Source organism: Ylistrum balloti, unplaced genomic scaffold, assembly GCF_031769215.1.
Source record: "Ylistrum balloti isolate Yb309-2 unplaced genomic scaffold, AGI_CSIRO_Ybal_v1 Utg370196, whole genome shotgun sequence".
NCBI classification, from domain to species: domain Eukaryota; kingdom Metazoa; phylum Mollusca; class Bivalvia; order Pectinida; family Pectinidae; genus Ylistrum; species Ylistrum balloti.
In genome coordinates this window covers 1,965,287-1,983,722 of record NW_026782173.1, presented here as the reverse complement: position 1 = coordinate 1,983,722, position 18,436 = coordinate 1,965,287, and the positions used below count along the sequence as shown (strand labels likewise).

Here is an 18,436-nt window from a genome sequence, read left to right as displayed (position 1 = left end):
ATATCTGAAAGTAAAATTACACAACTTTACATTTGGATAAATCTCAACTTCTACAGGTATTCATTGTCCCCCTCCCCTTTCCCCTGTTGCACACTTAAATAACTAGGATAACTATAACTGATCACAGAGATAAGTAGTGACATTGCCTTCAGTTGTATAGGCTAGTCAGTTATCATCTACCCTATTATTAATCAACTCAATTGTCTTGGTAAGCATTATACATATCAACTACCAAGTATTTTTGACATAAGAATTCACAATAACACCGTTGGTTCTACTCCCATCTTAGTAATTTGTATTGCATGTCTGATCCTACCGTGGAGGGGCAGAAGAGGAGTCGATAAAGGCCACAGGTGGAGGAAGGATTCACTAGTCATCTTCTTCACATTAGATGTTAAGCAGAAGTCTGATTCGAAGTTTGTCTCCCTTGCTGACCTTAAATGATAGATGTTAGGCTTGGCCAGACACAAGTTGGAGCTATTCAACGGACAATAGATCATTATACCCACGGCAGGGATGACCCAGACGACCATCCAGTAACAGTACATCGACAGATGCCACGCATATCCTCATTTTTGACGACAACGGAGAGACGGACATCACCAACGAACAATGAAGCTACATACATGTATATGAGGTCCACTATTCCTAATGCAACAAGAAATTCTTTCTACCAACGGTTCTACAAGCAGTTAGACTTTCATTGAAAGGATATACCGAACATGTAGATATGACAGTTAGTTATGACGCCACGTTATCAGATCCTGGACAAACCAGTTTGAATCTATAAGACAGACAAGCGAGCTGATGACCTGATGAAGGAAGAGTATACACGGCAGAAAGGTGCCACTAGATGGGGATGTATAGTGCAGCAGTTCTTCACCAAGGTAATGAGGTAACGGGAGAAGGCAATACCATTAGGCCAATATTCTACTCCGGATGATGTATTGGAAGCCACTGAGAAAACCACTTCTAAATCTGAAATGAAAAATCATATATAAAATACCAACGAAAGCAGACTAGGTTTCATACTTTCTGGTAGTAGATGGTAAACGTTAAAAAAGTGGCTGCTACCTTTCCGAAACTCTGGTTACCATACTTCACAGTAAAGGAGATTAAAGCGCATGCAAATGTCTTAAATGACAGTGATCGTGAAGGCAGATAAATGGTGACATTTTCCTGAGAGTATTGAGAGACAGTTGCATTAAATGCCTTGTAGTTTTAAATATAAAGTACTGTGACCTGTATCGTATACATAACCAATGCAAAATATATAGTACTGGCATAGTGCGCTCTTCTTTTGAGAACGGCTAACCAGACGTGCTGCAGTATTCTGGAACTTTCGAATAACTTTACTTTAACCAATAAGCACCGCGTGGTAAACTGTTTCCACAGTCAATGTTCTTCTATGTTATCATGCATGAGAAGAATATAGATTTTGTTGAATAATACATACATACATATACAGGTATAACTTTGTTTCATTTCAATTGATTTTTACTTGACTCGTTCTTATGTATATAATTGTAGTTAACGTTGCCATAGGTCAGCTGTCATTTACGTACCTTATCAAGGAATGTTTGGCTTACCTAAATCGTCATGTACGTTTTAATATATCTCCATATAGTGAGATAGGGGCATGAAACGCCGAACTTGAGGCATAGAGAAGAGATAATGCTTAATAAAATGACTGCTTAATTACTTTTGAAGAAAATATTGTTATCGTACTCACCATAACATAATCCTGACATACACCCCTCCTAATAGATGCTGTCACATCAATCTAACTTTTTTTAAAAGAAAATCCCGATGCACAGTGTTAAAATTTGAGCTCGCAGATTCTAAATTTCATTTACAGATTTCCGATTATTTCACTTTCGTTATCAATTAAACATAGATATGATACTGGTAAAATGGTGAATCCTGATGAAATGCTGAGACACACGAGAACTACAATTATGTGTAAGTATTATCTGTTTCTCCGTGTAGATAATTACTGTTAAAATCAGAATCTGAATCGACATTTTTCAGTAAATGTTTGAGAAATTATGATATTAATTGAACGACAGACCTAACAACAAACAGAGAGTGTTTTGGGGGGTTTTATGGTGTTTCGTCAAGTTTCACTCTCGATCTAATACACCAAAACGCATCCTGACTATTTCAACGAAGTACAGAATTAGTTTAGGAGATCTGTTTTTACAACGTGAAACAGTGTGTCTTGCAAGTGTGAGAGAGACTTGGCATTTGAACAAACAATAAAAAGTAGCAACTTTGGTGTGGAGAATAAAGGGACACAAGGACACAAGACAAAAAAAATGTCACTTCGAATCTACAAGAAAGATGGGCAATCAAGTTGTACAAAGCTCATTACTGTTTGGAAAAAAATAGTTTCCTCTCGAGCTCTAGTATTCCGTATAAGAATGTGGAAGACTTTGAGTTTATTTTCGACATTTACTACAAATGCCGTAGAAACTAATTGGAACTTAAACGTGTAAATAGTTCCTTAGATGGAAGCTGTCAGCTGTGTTTCCTTTACTGGTCTTTCCTGCCGTAACATGTTAGTCAAGACATTCGCCCTCTTTACCAGCGATGCATTGAAGCTAATTGTCGTTAATATCATCGGTGAACATAACACTTCTATGCAATATCCTCGAAACCTTGCCTGTGAAAGTCAACAGGTCTAAAGTACACAAATAGCGCAGAATGTGACGCCTCCCGCGTAACAAATTAACCTTTATCAAGGCAGGTTGATTATCAAAGTATTTAGATAAGGATTGACTTTCGCCACAAACTAAGTCATGGCAAGACCATCAAATATTAATTTTAGATCGAACGACAACAACATGTATAATCGGTTATGCCTTGTCTAGTGTTAATATCCCAGTACCGAACATAGCGGTAGGTACCGCCACTCAGCCACTGGTAAAGTATATGTTATTAACGAACAGCGAAATCTTAGTGAGAGAGCCAACCACTGATAGGTATTGGCCAACAGCGCTGCGAATCTATACATTCATTCATGGATTCTCATATAGTCTGTAATATATTATAAGGGACAACATATGCTGAGTGTACACTGAGTTCGCGTAGACTCCGCAGCCGACGGATTTTTACTCTGCGCACTCAGCGATCATATTGATAGGCTCTTCTGTATTTCGCCTTTTCAAAGAAGACTGGAAACCAACAGCCATCGGATTCTCACAAATATTCTGAATTGTCTTGAACTCTTTCTCAAACAAGAGTTCTCAGATAGAATGTTGTGATATGTTATATATATTTCACAAGTATCACCTGTTTAATTTGTTACATTCCTTACTATATGAGCCTACCCAAATGTGTAAATTTAGAATATATTAGCTTTCTAATATAGTTAACAACACTAGGAGAAACACGTTCCGAGGAACTACAGATTAGACAAATATTTCGTGAAGTTGAAATTCAATAAACAGTTATGGCTTTACTTGGAAGTAACAGCACGAATGACAACGAAACTATTCACATGGTTTTTGGATTCAACTTACCATGGTGGCAACAGTTTATCTTTATTACCGCTTTTTCGTTGTTGTTCATCGTCGCCGCGGCGGGAAATATCATCGTCATTTGGATTGTTATGGCGCACAAACGAATGCGAACAGTGACAAATTACTTCCTGGTGAACTTAGCTATTGCGGACACTCTTATCTCTGTCCTGAACACATTGTTCACGTTTACCTATTGTTTGTACCAGGACTGGTGGTACGGAGACGCTTATTGTCGATTTACACTATTCATCAGTCTATGTACAGTGACCGCCAGTGTCCTCACATTCATGGCCATCGCAATCGACAGGTAAGTCAATGTCAAATAGATGTATCTTAGATTCACATGTTATTCACTACATTTCTGCTAAAACGAAATATAGCTACTTGACAACTTCACAAAATATTGATGATGAAATAAAGTTACTTGACAATCAACTGAAATCAACTAATGAATTAAACCTACCTGACAACAACTTTAGCACAAAATTGAATCAATTGATGGAATAAACCTAACTTTGCTGCTGAGTTAAAACAGCTCATGAAATAAATCTAACTTTACTACAAAATTAAATCAGTTTGTGAAATAAACCTACCTGACAACTTTACTAAAAAAATTTAATCAGTTGATGAAATAAACCTTACTTTGCTGCTGAGTTAAAACAGTTGGTGAAATAAACCTAACTTTGCTGCTGAGTTAAAACAGTTGTTGAAATAAACCTAACTTTGCTGCTGAGTTAAAACAGTTGGTGAAATAAACCTTACTTTGCTGCTGAGTTGAAACAGTTGGTGAAATTAGCCTACCTGACAACCTTGTTATAGAGTTATATCAGTGAATGAAATAAAACAACCTGACAACTTCGCTACAGAGTTATATCAGTTGATGAAATAAAACAACCTGACAACATCGCTACAGAGTTATATCAGTTAATGAAATAAAACAACCTGACAACATCGCTACAGAGTTATATCAGTTGATGAAATAAAACAACCTGACAACATCGCTACAGAGTTATATCAGTTGATGAAATAAAACAACCTGACAACATCGCTACAGAGTTATATCAGTTGATGAAATAACCTACCTGACAATCTCAAAATAGAGTTAAACCAATTGAAGAAAATCTTACCTGAAAACGCCACTACAGAGTTATATCAGTTGATAAAATCAACATATATGACAGCCTCAGTATAGAGTTAGATAAGTTGATAAAATGCTTACCTGAATTAAATCAGTACATAAAAACAGTTTTACACTTTTTCGCTAGCTTTTACTTAGAAGAGAGATATTCCGCCAACAGAAAATACTTAACGGAATCACCTATAATAGTTTCACTTTCAATAACACTTTATTCTTTAAAGAACTTTTTTTGAAAAATGGAATTTCCAGGACAAATTAAAGTTCAATATTACTGGGCTTAGCACATTTGACCAACGATGATTGGACCGAAGAATACATGTGGAGATATACGCCGAGGTCTTAAACGTTTAAAATACACAAAAGAAATGTTATGTCTTTGTATCAATTACATTTCTTGTAATATTGTCGATTCGCATTACACTTAAGTAGTATGCAGTGCCATTTTTACAGAAAATATGCCATGCCTGCTCTGTTTACTGAATACATTTTTTTTTTCATTACTGAAATAGGAATAGTTTTACATTTACGGAGACAATGATGCATTTTGTCCGATGCAAAGACTGGCATGAAATAGCCTTTTCAAAAGTTACACATCGTTTTTCACACTTTCAACACCAGGTGCTTCATTGGCCTTGGTATGCACTAGTTGAATCTGAAAATGATGAAGGTTTCTTCGCCGTAGATTCCATTTCCCACCACTGACACTTTGTTATAGTAACGCTATTTATTTCCCAAATTCCATCGTTTATGTCAGCGAATTACAAACAATGCCTTAAGTACGAGATTTGGTAGCCAAATGTAACCTCTCATCATCTCGACAGAAACGATACAACATCGGGATGGTTTCTGTTTAAAAAACAACTCTTGGCCTGCTGTTAATTTACCTTGCTCCTTTGTGCTGTTTATCATCCATAAAGCAATGTTTTATATATAAAAAAACAATGTTTGGCTTTATCTTTTCACATGTACCGTGTAATTATTCTCACAGATTTTTTAACTTTTCCTGTGTGCTGTTAAAGATAATTCTGACGAAAGTACTGGAACTGATTTTGATATGATTTATCTTGCTACAATACAACCTCCAGAGAATAAGTCAGTCAAACTACAATAGACGCTCGTGAGGTGAGGTGCCCGTTAATAATCAAGGCATTCATGTTTATATCTAATATGTATTCCATGGGGTTTTTTCCTCGTTCTATAGTTTATAATGAACAGTAAGCTGTTGCCGTCTCAATCAATATTTATGTATTGTGTTGCATACTATTCATAGCACCTATAATAATTTACATTATAAATACCTGTCAAGAAATATTTCTAATTAAATTTTAATCAATAAAGTGAACGCTGAATCAGTTATTATATAATTCATTAAGGTTTAGTCGCACTTTCCTTTCTGAGCGATCTGAAATAGAATTTTATTGAATTATTCTGAATTAGAGGAAAATACATGCAGCTGCCTTTTTGAAATTGGAAGTTTTTATGCCTAATGTTGTTTGTCTTTTTTAATGCAAATCTCCGTCGTCTGATTAAGAATGTGTATGTTTTCTAAATAAACCATGGTCCATACTGAACTCCTCACAAACACGATGTCGTCTTTAATTGAAAGAGTCTATTTTTACTGTAATTCCTAAAAACATTTATATCAGAATTATTGTTGGATAAGAATTTATCATTTTTCGAACTGATTTTCAAATACTATTACTGATATAATGACGGACCTCCCCCCGATGTATCATATTGCTTAATTTACCACAGCAGTATGATTAGATTGTCTCTTCACACCTATACTTTATTTCTTTTCCAATGAGACACAGAAAAGGAAAATAGAGAAACAACTACCTTCATTTGGTATCACCATCATCTCCATTTTGAAATCTAATTTTAAAATCGAATAGGTTTTTTCTTGATTAAATTATATACGATTGAAATCACCTCTACTTCCCCCGAGGGTCGTCTTTGACCATTTGTCTGTATCTTTCGCCTTATGCCATCCGTTATCAGCATACAATTACATTCCATATTTGACCATTCTGATCCAACTAGAGGATACAGCTAAATGTTATCAGTCTCAGCTGGTGTGTCACGCGAAAAAGAATACCCTGGAAAGCATTTCTTATTACAACAGACGAGACTCAGGAAATATATTAAGACCCGAACAAGACTGCCAGCTACTTATAGGATCATGACTGACCAAAGATGTACATTGAAATAGAAGACTTAAATAGTAATTGATGTTCTTTAATCACATTAACAAAAATACGAAATGTGTGTTACTAATTTTGAAAGGAAAAAGAAAATGAATTAAATACCTAGTATGTTTGATATCTATCTTTACTTTTGTATATTCTACAGCATCCTATATACAGGCTGAACTGGTATATCGGTTTCATATATAATACCAAACAACAACAACAAAAATATAAGAAATCTTCTAAATTTTGAATTCCAATGGTCGACACTTTCAACATTCAGATGTCAATCGAAGAAAATCATTTTATGTAATGAGATCTGAATGTTGCAATACTATTCAAGAAATCAAATATTGTTTGACGTCGCACAAGGACGTGTTAACATTTATTTTAGATACAGGATCAGTCATGTCCTGTTAGAGTATTACCTCCCTTCACCAACGACAACGTACTTCTGATCACAGGTAACTAGACATCATATCAGACTTCACATAGATATGAATTAACAATCTCATCGGTTGTGTACGGCGAACATGATATTGGATCTATGTATACATGCTACAGCTCCATTGTTAATTTAACTTAATCAGGGATATCGCTTTGTCTTGTGTATCGAATGTTACAATTTTTGGAAGGAAATCAAATACACAATATTTCTTATTGAAAATAGCTTATGTGAAACGACGCGCTAAGTCTGCCACACACAATCAACGTTTGTCTGCCATGAGTCTTCTTATGTGCTCTGTTTTCTTATGAGATTTCAACTTATCTTGGGCAGATAGTACATATCGTGTTACAATAAGCTTGTTTCCCTCTGGATTGGGGATATCATTACACGTCATTATCTCGACGTATTAGCCAATTCTTACCACGTGATGTTAAATATAGACTACAAATTACTATTTATAATTTGAACATGCAAAACATGTGCACGGGCGTTTTTCATTTTCGAATACAGTACGTGTTACGACAACAACGTGGTTTTTAAACCATTATCTAACAAAATCTGTTAATATGTACAGTTTATCATAAATGAAGCTAATTTTATGTCTATGTTATCAAATCATCCATTAGATTAAGATGACATACATTTGCAGGCGGATGAAGCAGGCTGGGTACTTACACGACATGGAAATAGACGGATTGGCTCTAAAATTGTCCCACTTTTCATACACTTTCTGTCTTAGTTGTAAACCATTAACAGGTAAAACCCAAGGGAATAGCCGATCCAATGATCATGAATGGTGTTTGTAGGCTTAGTCAACATATTTGTTGTGATTTATATCAAAGCACATCATCGACATGAATACAAGCTAGTTCCAAGGACGATATACAGATCGGTAAGAAAACTACATACTAACAGAGCTATAGAGTTGTACATAGAAACAGCTGTAATGGCCAAAGTGTCTAACTTAATCAATGCAATATTAGGGAGAACATCACAAGAAAGAACAATGGCGATAATACATATATCATAACCAAAGGTGATCGACAGATAGATGGAAATTGGTTTCTTTTATTTGATTCATTTACAAATTTATCTATAAATACAATGTTCATCATCTCTTTTACAAGAGTGTTACTCTGTGTTCTACTGTTACAAGAGTGTTACTCTGTGTTCTATAGTTACAAGAGTGTTACTCTATGTTCTACTGTTACAAGAGTGTTTATCTGTGTTATATTGTTACAAGAGTGTTACTCTGTGCTCTACTGTTACAAGATTATTACTCTGTGTTCTACTGTTACAAGAGTGTTAATCTGTGTTCTACTGTTTCAAGAGTGTTACTCTGCGTTCTACTATTACAAGATTGTAACTCTGTGTTCTACTGTTACAAGAGTGTTACTCTGCGTTCTACTATTACAAGATTGTAACTCTGTGTTCTACTGTTACAAGAGTGTTACTCTGCGTTCTACTATTACAAGATTGTAACTCTGTGTTCTACTGTTACAAGAGTGTTACTCTGCGTTCTACTATTACAAGATTGTAACTCTGTGTTCTACTGTTACAAGAGTGTTACTCTGCGTTCTACTATGTGTTACAAGTGTTACTCTGTGTTCTAATGTTACAAGAGTGTTACTCTGTGCTCTACTGTTACAAGATTATTAATCTGTGTTCTACTGTTACAAGAGTGTTAATCTGTGTTCTACTGTTTCAAGAGTGTTACTCTGCGTTCTACTATTACAAGATTGTAACTCTGTGTTCTACTGTTACAAGAGTGTTAATCTGTGTTCTACTGTTACAAGAGTGTTACTCTGCGTTCTACTATGTGTTACAAGTGTTACTCTGTGTTCTACTGTTACAAGAATGTTACTCTGTGTTCTACTATTACAAGATTGTAACTCTGTGTTCTACTGTTACAAGAGTGTTACTCTGCGTTCTACTATGTGTTACAAGTGTTACTCTGTGTTCTACTGTTACAAGAGTGTTACTCTGTGTTCTACTATGTGTTACAAGTGTTACTCTGTGTTCTACTGTTACAAGAGTGTAACTATGTGTTCTACTGTTACAAGAGTGTCACTCTGTGTTCTATAGTTACAAGAGTGTTACTCTATGTTCTGCTGTTACAAGAGTGTTTATCTGTGTTATATTGATACAAGAGTGTTACTCTGTGTTCTACTGTTACAAGAGTGTTACTCTATGTTCTGCTGTTACAAGAGTGTTTATCTGTGTTATATTGATACAAGAGTGTTACTCTGTATTCTACTGTTACAAGAGTGTTACTCTGTGTTCTATAGTTACAAGAGTGTTACTCTGTGTTCTGCTGTTACAAGAGTGTTACTCTGTGTTCTACTGTTTCAAGAGTGTTACTCTGCGTTCTACTTTTACAAGAGTGTTACTCTGTGTTCTACTGTTTCAAGAGTGTTTATCTGTGTTATATTGATACAAGAGTGTTACTCTGTGTTCTACTGTTACAAGAGTGTTACTCTGTGTTCTACTGTTACAAGAGTGTTACTCTGTGTTCTACTGTTACAAGAGTGTTACTCTGTGTTCTACTGTTTCAAGAGTGTTACTCTGCGTTCTACTGTTACAAGAGTGTTACTCTGTGTTCTACTCTGTGTTACAAGAGTGTTACTCTGTGTTCTACTGTTTCAAGAGTGTTACTGTGCGTTCTACTGTTACAAGATTGTTACTCTGTGTTCTACTGTTACAAGAGTGTTACTCTGTGTTATATTGTTACAAGAGTGTTACTCTGTGTTCTACTGTTACAAGAGTGTTACTCTGTGTTCTACTCTGTGTCACAAGAGTGTTACTCTGTGTTCTACTCTGTGTTACAAGAGTGTTACTCTGTGTTCTACTGTTACAAGAATGCTTCTCTGTGTTCTACCGTTACAATTTCGACTTTACTAAATTATAGTTTGTCAGATAACATGATCAGACATATATTCACACTCATTTATGACAGCATGTAAAGAAACTAATGAAGAGGGAAACGCCTATTATATAAATACCTGTTCAGACAAGTAACTGTTACATGCTGGTGTGTTGGTAACTTAGTGTACAGGTCATGTTCTTCATCCTCCAATCAATTATAAGACGTCCCGTTACTATAGATATAATAATGCAGATCTCAGCTAGGGTCACATGAGGCTACATATTGCCAACAGTCGGCAATCACTCACTGTAAATAGCTCGCACTAAAATACTTTATCATCTCACATAATTTGTCCTCTGCATGCAGTTTAATCAGACCATGTGCCCTATTAACATGACTTGGGCTCGTATACACGTGGTTTATAGGCTAACAAACGTAATTACTCTGAAAAGAGAAATTATCCATTTTATGACAACATATTACTAACTGCCGACTTCTGGTGTTAAATTCAAGGGAAAACGGAATAATTATATCTGTTTTTTATTGCTTAAGTAAAGACAGACATTTTTGCAGCCTATGACGTTTCGGAACATTACGTTTTGTTTAAAAGGCATTGAGCCTCAACTGACCTATACGTAAACGATAACAGCACACATAAAGAAACAAATGCATTACACATGCATAATTTGCAGTCCTTCAGAGAACGCGATGTTGAAAATTTGTACAATAAAGGAATACAGCACTGCTCAAGAGTAATACTTAAACCGAGGTTAGTGTGGGTTAAGTTAATCAGCTGATATTTACAGTATTCTATCAACATTGACTGGATAGACACAGGTAACATACCTAGTGAATAATCAGGACATTTTACCTTGTCTTCATCACAGATACTAACACATCATATCATTTGATATTAATTAAAAGTCTATATCAATATACCTTGAAGGATGTTTTGTATCACAATCCTGGTTTTTGAGTTATGCTTATCGTGTGTTACCAGTACATTTCCGTGAGTAAATTCATGCTTTGATAAAACCGTACATTAGATAAGCTTATTGATAACATGTAATCTTTTGATATTTTAATCATTTTCAGCGAAGTAGGACTGACAATATATTTTCTTTTTGTTTAAGATATGGGTTCTAATTTGTCATTGGTTTGATCTTAAATATTTTGGTACAAATTGATATATATTTGTTGATAAGAAAGACAGTGCTATATTGTAGACTGTATTGCTTTGACCAAGTTATAAAAGACCTATTGCATCGGAACGACAAAAAGCTAAGTTAAAAAAGAACTGGATCACGTACATCACGCAAACGAGTTTTTCGAAATTAAACTACTCAACATTACTTATATCAGAATTATCAAAATACCAACACATGTGAAAGGGTGTTTTCCAATTACTACTGAAAATCAATATGGAATTATCAATTTATAAAATGTTCCAGTATTTGCTTTTTGTGACATAACGAAATTTTGGTAACACATTTTGTTCGGAATAACTTTTTTTATATAAACCCAATGTACATAAAACACACGATAAAGAGTAAAAGGATTGTGGCCCTGTAATGACCATATAAGGCAACTCGGCATTTCCTTCGGGCAATATAACATTCTAGTATATCTACCATATTTAAAGTTAATAGAACTCTACAGCTCCAATTTGTCGTCCATTGGAAAATATTTATAACGTGGGCCTGCAATAAAACACTACAACATGGCCTTGCAGCTATGACCTTATTCATAGTTACATATCTAAATATGATAGGTATCCGATATATTTTCTCGCTTTTAAGCTCGTTTATTAACCATCTGAATACTACTTTTGTAATTCTCAACCGGAAATTACCATACTGATACCGGACATTATCATTGTGTTTCACCAAATTAAATTCTTGAATTGTGCTTATTGACAACCCTCTCATTTCATCACTAGTCCGTGGATTGCCTGTCAAGTGACCACGACGTCATTACTACCTTTTTTACGTCTAATCGATATATGCCAACCAGCGTGTAATTCGTGTACTTTCAAGGTGAAAACACTATCCTGGGCTGACTTTCGAATATCACCTTTCGTGTGGCCAAATAAATATACTAAATACAATATCTGTCTATTATATGTCTGTGTCGTATCTATGATTTATCTGATACACGTGGTACCTGTATCTATTCTCTCGTGTTATCATATGTCTGTGCCGAATCTATGATTTATCTATTCTCTCGTGTTATCATATCCATAACATTGTTCTGTGATTTATCTGATTCCTTGAAAGACTTTTTCACGATAACATGTTATTTTAATAAAGTGGAATTAAAGTTAAAATGATATTTCATATATAAAAAAAGTAAACTTACTTTCAATGGTACAAAATGGGGATATGCTAATTAATCTTCGATTGGACTTGATGAAAAAATGCAGTTAACATCTTTATGTCATAAAATCAGTTTGGTAATTGGATGAAAAAACAAGCAAAGAAAAGATTTTCGTTATTCTCAGCAATGAACAACTATTCTTTGAAATTACATGGAGTGAAATTCTGATTACATGAATTTGGACACATCTCTGAAGTCACGTGACCAAACTCCGTTTTTCAGTTGAGAGATACAGAGGCACACAAGGATGTAAAAAAAAATACCAACCCGTCAACACAATTTTAATGTCCAAGCACAAATTTAATAAAACCAGGGCAAAATATGAACAAAAGATTTACATGGAGACGCACAGTGAGAATAAGACCATGTGTTTCAGAAAATTAAGCGTCTTCTGCTTCGTTGACGACCTTCCCGCCATGTAAACCTTGGTCAATCGAAGTAAGACTTGCAACGTTCTCAAATGTGAACAGCGTATACAACAACGAAACTAACAGGCAAGCTGACGAGCATTGAACACGTCCAGCTTCACATCGCACAAAGAAATGGAATATATGTATATATATAAAGAGAGAGAGTGAGTGTGAGTGGGCGTGGGGGTTGGGGGGTTGGGTGGGTAAGTAATATCGACGGTATGATCCAATGTTGGTACTGTATACTTACAAACAAATGTTCGTTGAATGCGTATTACAGGAATAGATAAATGATCAATGAAGTAATAACGACGGTACAGAAAAGTGGATTGTCAAACTTTATCAAAACACAAATATTGTATAAATTACATCACATACATAGACCATAAAACAAAAACAAAGTTACAGTGCGCAACGCACCGATACTTATATAACACATGTTTGATGTTTGATCAACATCTTTCATGCTACAACTACAAGAGGAATTTTTGCCCCTTATAAATAACCCTCGGGGTCCATCAACAGAAGAGGTTATCGAGACACCTTAAATTACACCGCCGTTCTCGATTGTAGTTTATAACTTTGTGTCAGTTTATGTTCTATTGATGTAATGTAATTTATGTAATATGTAGGCCTTGATAAATGGGCAGATTGCCTCGAAAATTTGACAATTCACTTGTCCGTAATGTTACTTATTTCATTGATCATATGTAGATACATTGCATAAAACTTTCCCATCATTTTCATCCACTTACACCGTTTGAAATGCTGTGTTACGAGTTTGTGCATCAGCTGACAATTTTTGCACGAAGATGGTGATAAATTTTTGATGATTTTCTAATTACATGGTGCAGGAAATGGTAGTTTGTTCATTTTTTTCGTAAAATAACACCAAATGAGCATAATTAGCCAAATGTAATGAATCAGAACATGGAAATTGAATACAAAATTGATAAAACCGCCATATTTTGAAAACTCGAATTTAAACCTACATTACTTAGCAGATTTATTAATAACAATTATACATCTAAAAAAAAAAAAAAAACAAGAACAGCCCATGACAGCAGATTAAAGATATTTTCCAGAAATATTTCAACATTGAACGTTCAATATTTTTAATGTAACAAATTTGGCGACCATTTTGAAAATTTTCATATTTGTATTCTTGTGCTTTTTAATTTCGCATGTTCGATGTTACAAATAGATGTTTCACATAAATATGGTAAGATATGTCTTTTTCCTTATTTTAATGACCCCGTATAACACAGATATACATTTTTCCCAGAAATAAATTCTTTTATATGTGTGTCACGGTTCGGATTTTTTTTAAATCGACCGACCTCCAGATGTCACAACGTTTTCAACAAATTGTGAATTCAGGTCGGGATGACTTTAAAGCAACAATTTAACAATTAGGTACAGTGTATGTCACACAGAGGAGCAATTTTAAAATATTTTATTCCAGTCCAGATTGATCTTACTCTAAAACAAAGGCTATTTTTCACCTGCCCTCGTGTCTGTTCTCTACACCAGAATTTGCGTTTGTATCCGTATAATTTTGTTTTATCATCATTTTGGGCAAAGCAGTATGCATATGAAATGGAGACTCCATGTGGAATGTCTTCCTTTGACACAGTTTATAAACCAGAGTTCAGATAATGTATCTTATACTATCCATACATGATTATACATAAGACAGAAGACATAAATGTAGAATCTGACATGAATTTCAATTTTTTTAGGAAATATGATATTCTATTTATCAACATGACCGATTATTTAGGTACGAATTGCAAACAATTTCAAATCATATTTGAAATAATTTTTGCTCTGTATCTATCGACTCCACTGCCAGTCTCAAAGTAATCTATGAGCGTGTGACGTAATTTCATTCACTAAACCTGACTTTACAAAAGGTTTCCAAGCTTTTTCCTATGATTGTTATTGATGATGACACGAGGAACTATGTCACGTATTAGGACTGCTCTCTGGTTTGAAATTGCTTACGTCAGTATTTGATTAAGCGGGATATTGAAACACGATATTTTGTTTCAATTGACGAAAATTATATATAAATGAAAATTAAGGTATTTGTCGGTCACCCAAATCGTATATATTTAGACTGTAGTACCATCTAGTAACAGTTCATTACTTAAGTGACCGCGCAAAAATAGCATATGCAGGATGTCTTGTCTGTGAAGTGACGTCATAGTGACGTCGTAGTTACGCCATGGGAACATTGTAAACAAAAAGACGTTGATTTCAAACGTTCCACTGCTACTGATTCTGTCGTTTCTCTGTCCCCTTACTGTATTCACAAAGGGGTATTGCGTTACTCGGAAAGATATGAAAAATCTTAAAGGTGGACATCATAACAAAACATACAGTTAAACACATCGGAAAGTCAAACAGTGTGTGTTCACTAAGGAGTTCCGAGCCATTTGTCGATGAATATTTGTACAAAATCTGCGTGAATTATAATCGTTATTATGTAATAAAACAGATATTAAGTGCTGACGATGTGTTTTACACATGCCAGGAATATGTTATATATAACACTGACAATATAACACAGACAATATGTTACATATAACACTGACAATATGTTTACATAAAACACTGACAATATGTTATATATAACACTGACAATAGGTTATATATAACACTGACAATATGTTTACATAAAACACTGACAATATGTTATATATTACACTTACAATATGTTTTATTATATGCATGAAATTTTCTAGAAATCGCATTGGCTGGATCCTATACACGTGATCAGTTCTCAAAAACTGATGGGGACTGGTTTTTCGGTGAATATCGATTTCTAAATATAGCCTAAATGGAAATTCCCTACGGCTTGTCGCAGTGCATGCGCAGTTAGACCGGAACGCGATCTGTCAGATGATCACACACGTTGCGATGGCTGCCGGCGAACGTTTCGCCTTTGTTACAGATGAGGGTTTTGAAAAACTGCTGGAGGACAAAGATGCTGTAAACACCAAAAAGGCAACCGAGCACGTAGTGCGTGTTCTTCATTTGTATCTCAAGGAAAACAACATGGATCTTGAATTTGAAAAATATGATGCGGGCGTGTTAAAGCATTCAATAAAGTCAGAATCTTTGTTTATGTTTTGTGTTCTTCGCCTCGGTCAATAGCATTTTTTCAGGTTCATATCACATCATATTCACCAGCACCGAAGTCCATAATTGTATAATATATAACACTGACAATATGTTATATATAACACTGACAATTTATTGAGTATGGTTCATATTTCAAGTTTTAACAACTGAAAAGCTGCAATGACTCTCAAACGAGGCTGACACATAAAACTATTCTCACTAGAGGGAGTTGTATACCCATCATACTTTCCATATAAATAACTTTCCTCGGAGTGACAATTTACTGCTGTGTACCTATTATTGTAATATACATGACGAACACTGACGTTGGTTATACGACAGGTCTGGGTATCGAAATGATTAATAGATTTTTAACACCCCGATTTTACCTATAATCTCTTAAATCTACAGTTTGTCATGCTGTTGACGACAAAGACATATAGAACATGTACTGCTTTACAACCGTAACAAAGCACTCCAAGATATATTACTGTGGCAACTGATGAAAATTGGAGGCATGTTCTCTCTTTTGATGGTATATATTTAGGAGATGCAGTTTTTATCTAATTTTGATTATAACACCAAACTAAGTCGAGTTTTAAAACGACAAATCTCTAGATCTAATATCCTGTTTTCTATCTGAAATGACAATAATTGAGCAGTTACTGTGATAAATTGCTGATACTAGACTATATCATACTGTCATAACGTCCCTGTAATCCGCGACACACAAGAACATAATATCTAGTATCGCTGGAACAGATTGTTTAATGTAAATTTATACCTCAGTCTCGTTTCGTGAACCCAGTCTTGAGAACAAAAGCATTGATCAGTGTCACCGAGAGATATACAAATGTACGGGGAGCTATATTTTTAATGCGGTAGTTTGTTGTTTGTTTTTCAATTTTTTTTTTTTTTCATCGTTACGAAATTCGTCTCAAGAAGATAGGCGCACTGTTACAGCGGTGATAAATTGGTAATTCTTGCATGTAACTGAAGTTACGTGTTCATGAATTTATTTGGAACATTTTACCGATCTTATATAACCCAGAATTGTATTTCTAGACGTCATTTAAGTATGCATCAATAAAAAATATTTTTTTCTGAACCTGTTTATATATGTATTTTATATAATTGCAAGTTACCTTTTGGCAAATCACACTAAAACGACAGGTTTTCAAGAAAGGAATCTTTCAATTATTTCGGCTATAATTACATTAATAAAACTTTTAATTACCCATATTTACGTCATCAAGACATCGGGGAAATATTAGCTAGATAATGAGAAAAATGTCATTATACGATGAAGTAAATCAAGTATTGCTAACAGAAGAGACATAGAATCACAGGCAAGTCATTGTGACGTTATGATACTGTTGTACTGGGAGGCTGGGGTGGGGAGAGGTTTGTGACGTTATGATACTGTTGTACTGTTGTACTGGGAGGCCGGGGGTAGGGCAGAGGATCGTGACGTTATGATATTGTTGTACTGTTGTACTGGGAGGCCGGGGGTGGGGAGTGGTTTGTGACGTTATGATACGGATGTACTGTTGTACTGGGAGGCCGGGGGGTGGGGAGTGGTTTGTGACGTTATGATACGGATGTACTGTTGTACTGGGAGGCCGGGGGTGGGGAGTGGTTTGTGACGTTATGATACGGATGTACTGTTGTATTGGGAGGCTGGGGTGGGGAGAGGATCGTGACGTTATGATACGGATGTACTGTTGTACTGGGAGGCCGGGGGTGGTGCAGAGGATCGTGACGTTATGATACTGTTGTACTGTTGTACTGGGAGGCCGGGGGTGGGAAGAGGTTTGTGACGTTATGATACGGATGTACTGTTGTACTGGGAGGCTGGGGTGGGGAGAGGTTTGTGACGTTATGATACGGATGTACTGTTGTACTGGGAGGCTGGGGTGGGGAGAGGTTTGTGACGTTATGATACTGTTGTACTGTTGTACTGGGAGGCCGGGGGTGGGAAGAGGTTTGTGACGTTATGATACGGATGTACTGTTGTACTGGGAGGCTGGGGTGGGGAGAGGTTTGTGACGTTATGATACGGATGTACTGTTGTACTGGGAGGCTGGGGTGGGGAGAGGTTTGTGACGTTATGATACTGTTGTACTGTTGTACTGGGAGGCCGGGGGTTAGGGAGAGGTTTGTGACGTTATGATACTGTTGTACTGTTGTACTGGGAGGCTGGGGTGGGGAGAGGTTTGTGACGTTATGATACTGTTGTACTGTTGTACTGAGAGGCTAGGGTGGGGAGAGGTTTGTGACGTTATGATACGGTTGTACGGTTGTACTGGGAGGCTGGGGTGGGGAGAGGTTTGTGACGTTATGATACGGATGTACT

General features: G+C 35.7%; 1 protein-coding gene across 1 annotated transcript in view; it reads left to right on the top strand.

Annotated features, from left to right (window-relative positions):
- Window positions 1–3,454: 3,454 nt before the first annotated feature.
- Window positions 3,455–18,436, top strand: part of LOC132551395 (tachykinin-like peptides receptor 99D) — a 90,874-nt gene continuing 75,892 nt past the window's right edge. The window contains exon 1 of the mRNA XM_060215536.1: window positions 3,455–3,831. Within this exon, the coding sequence (XP_060071519.1) occupies window positions 3,455–3,831 (377 nt within the window). The remainder of the gene's footprint in view (window positions 3,832–18,436) is intronic.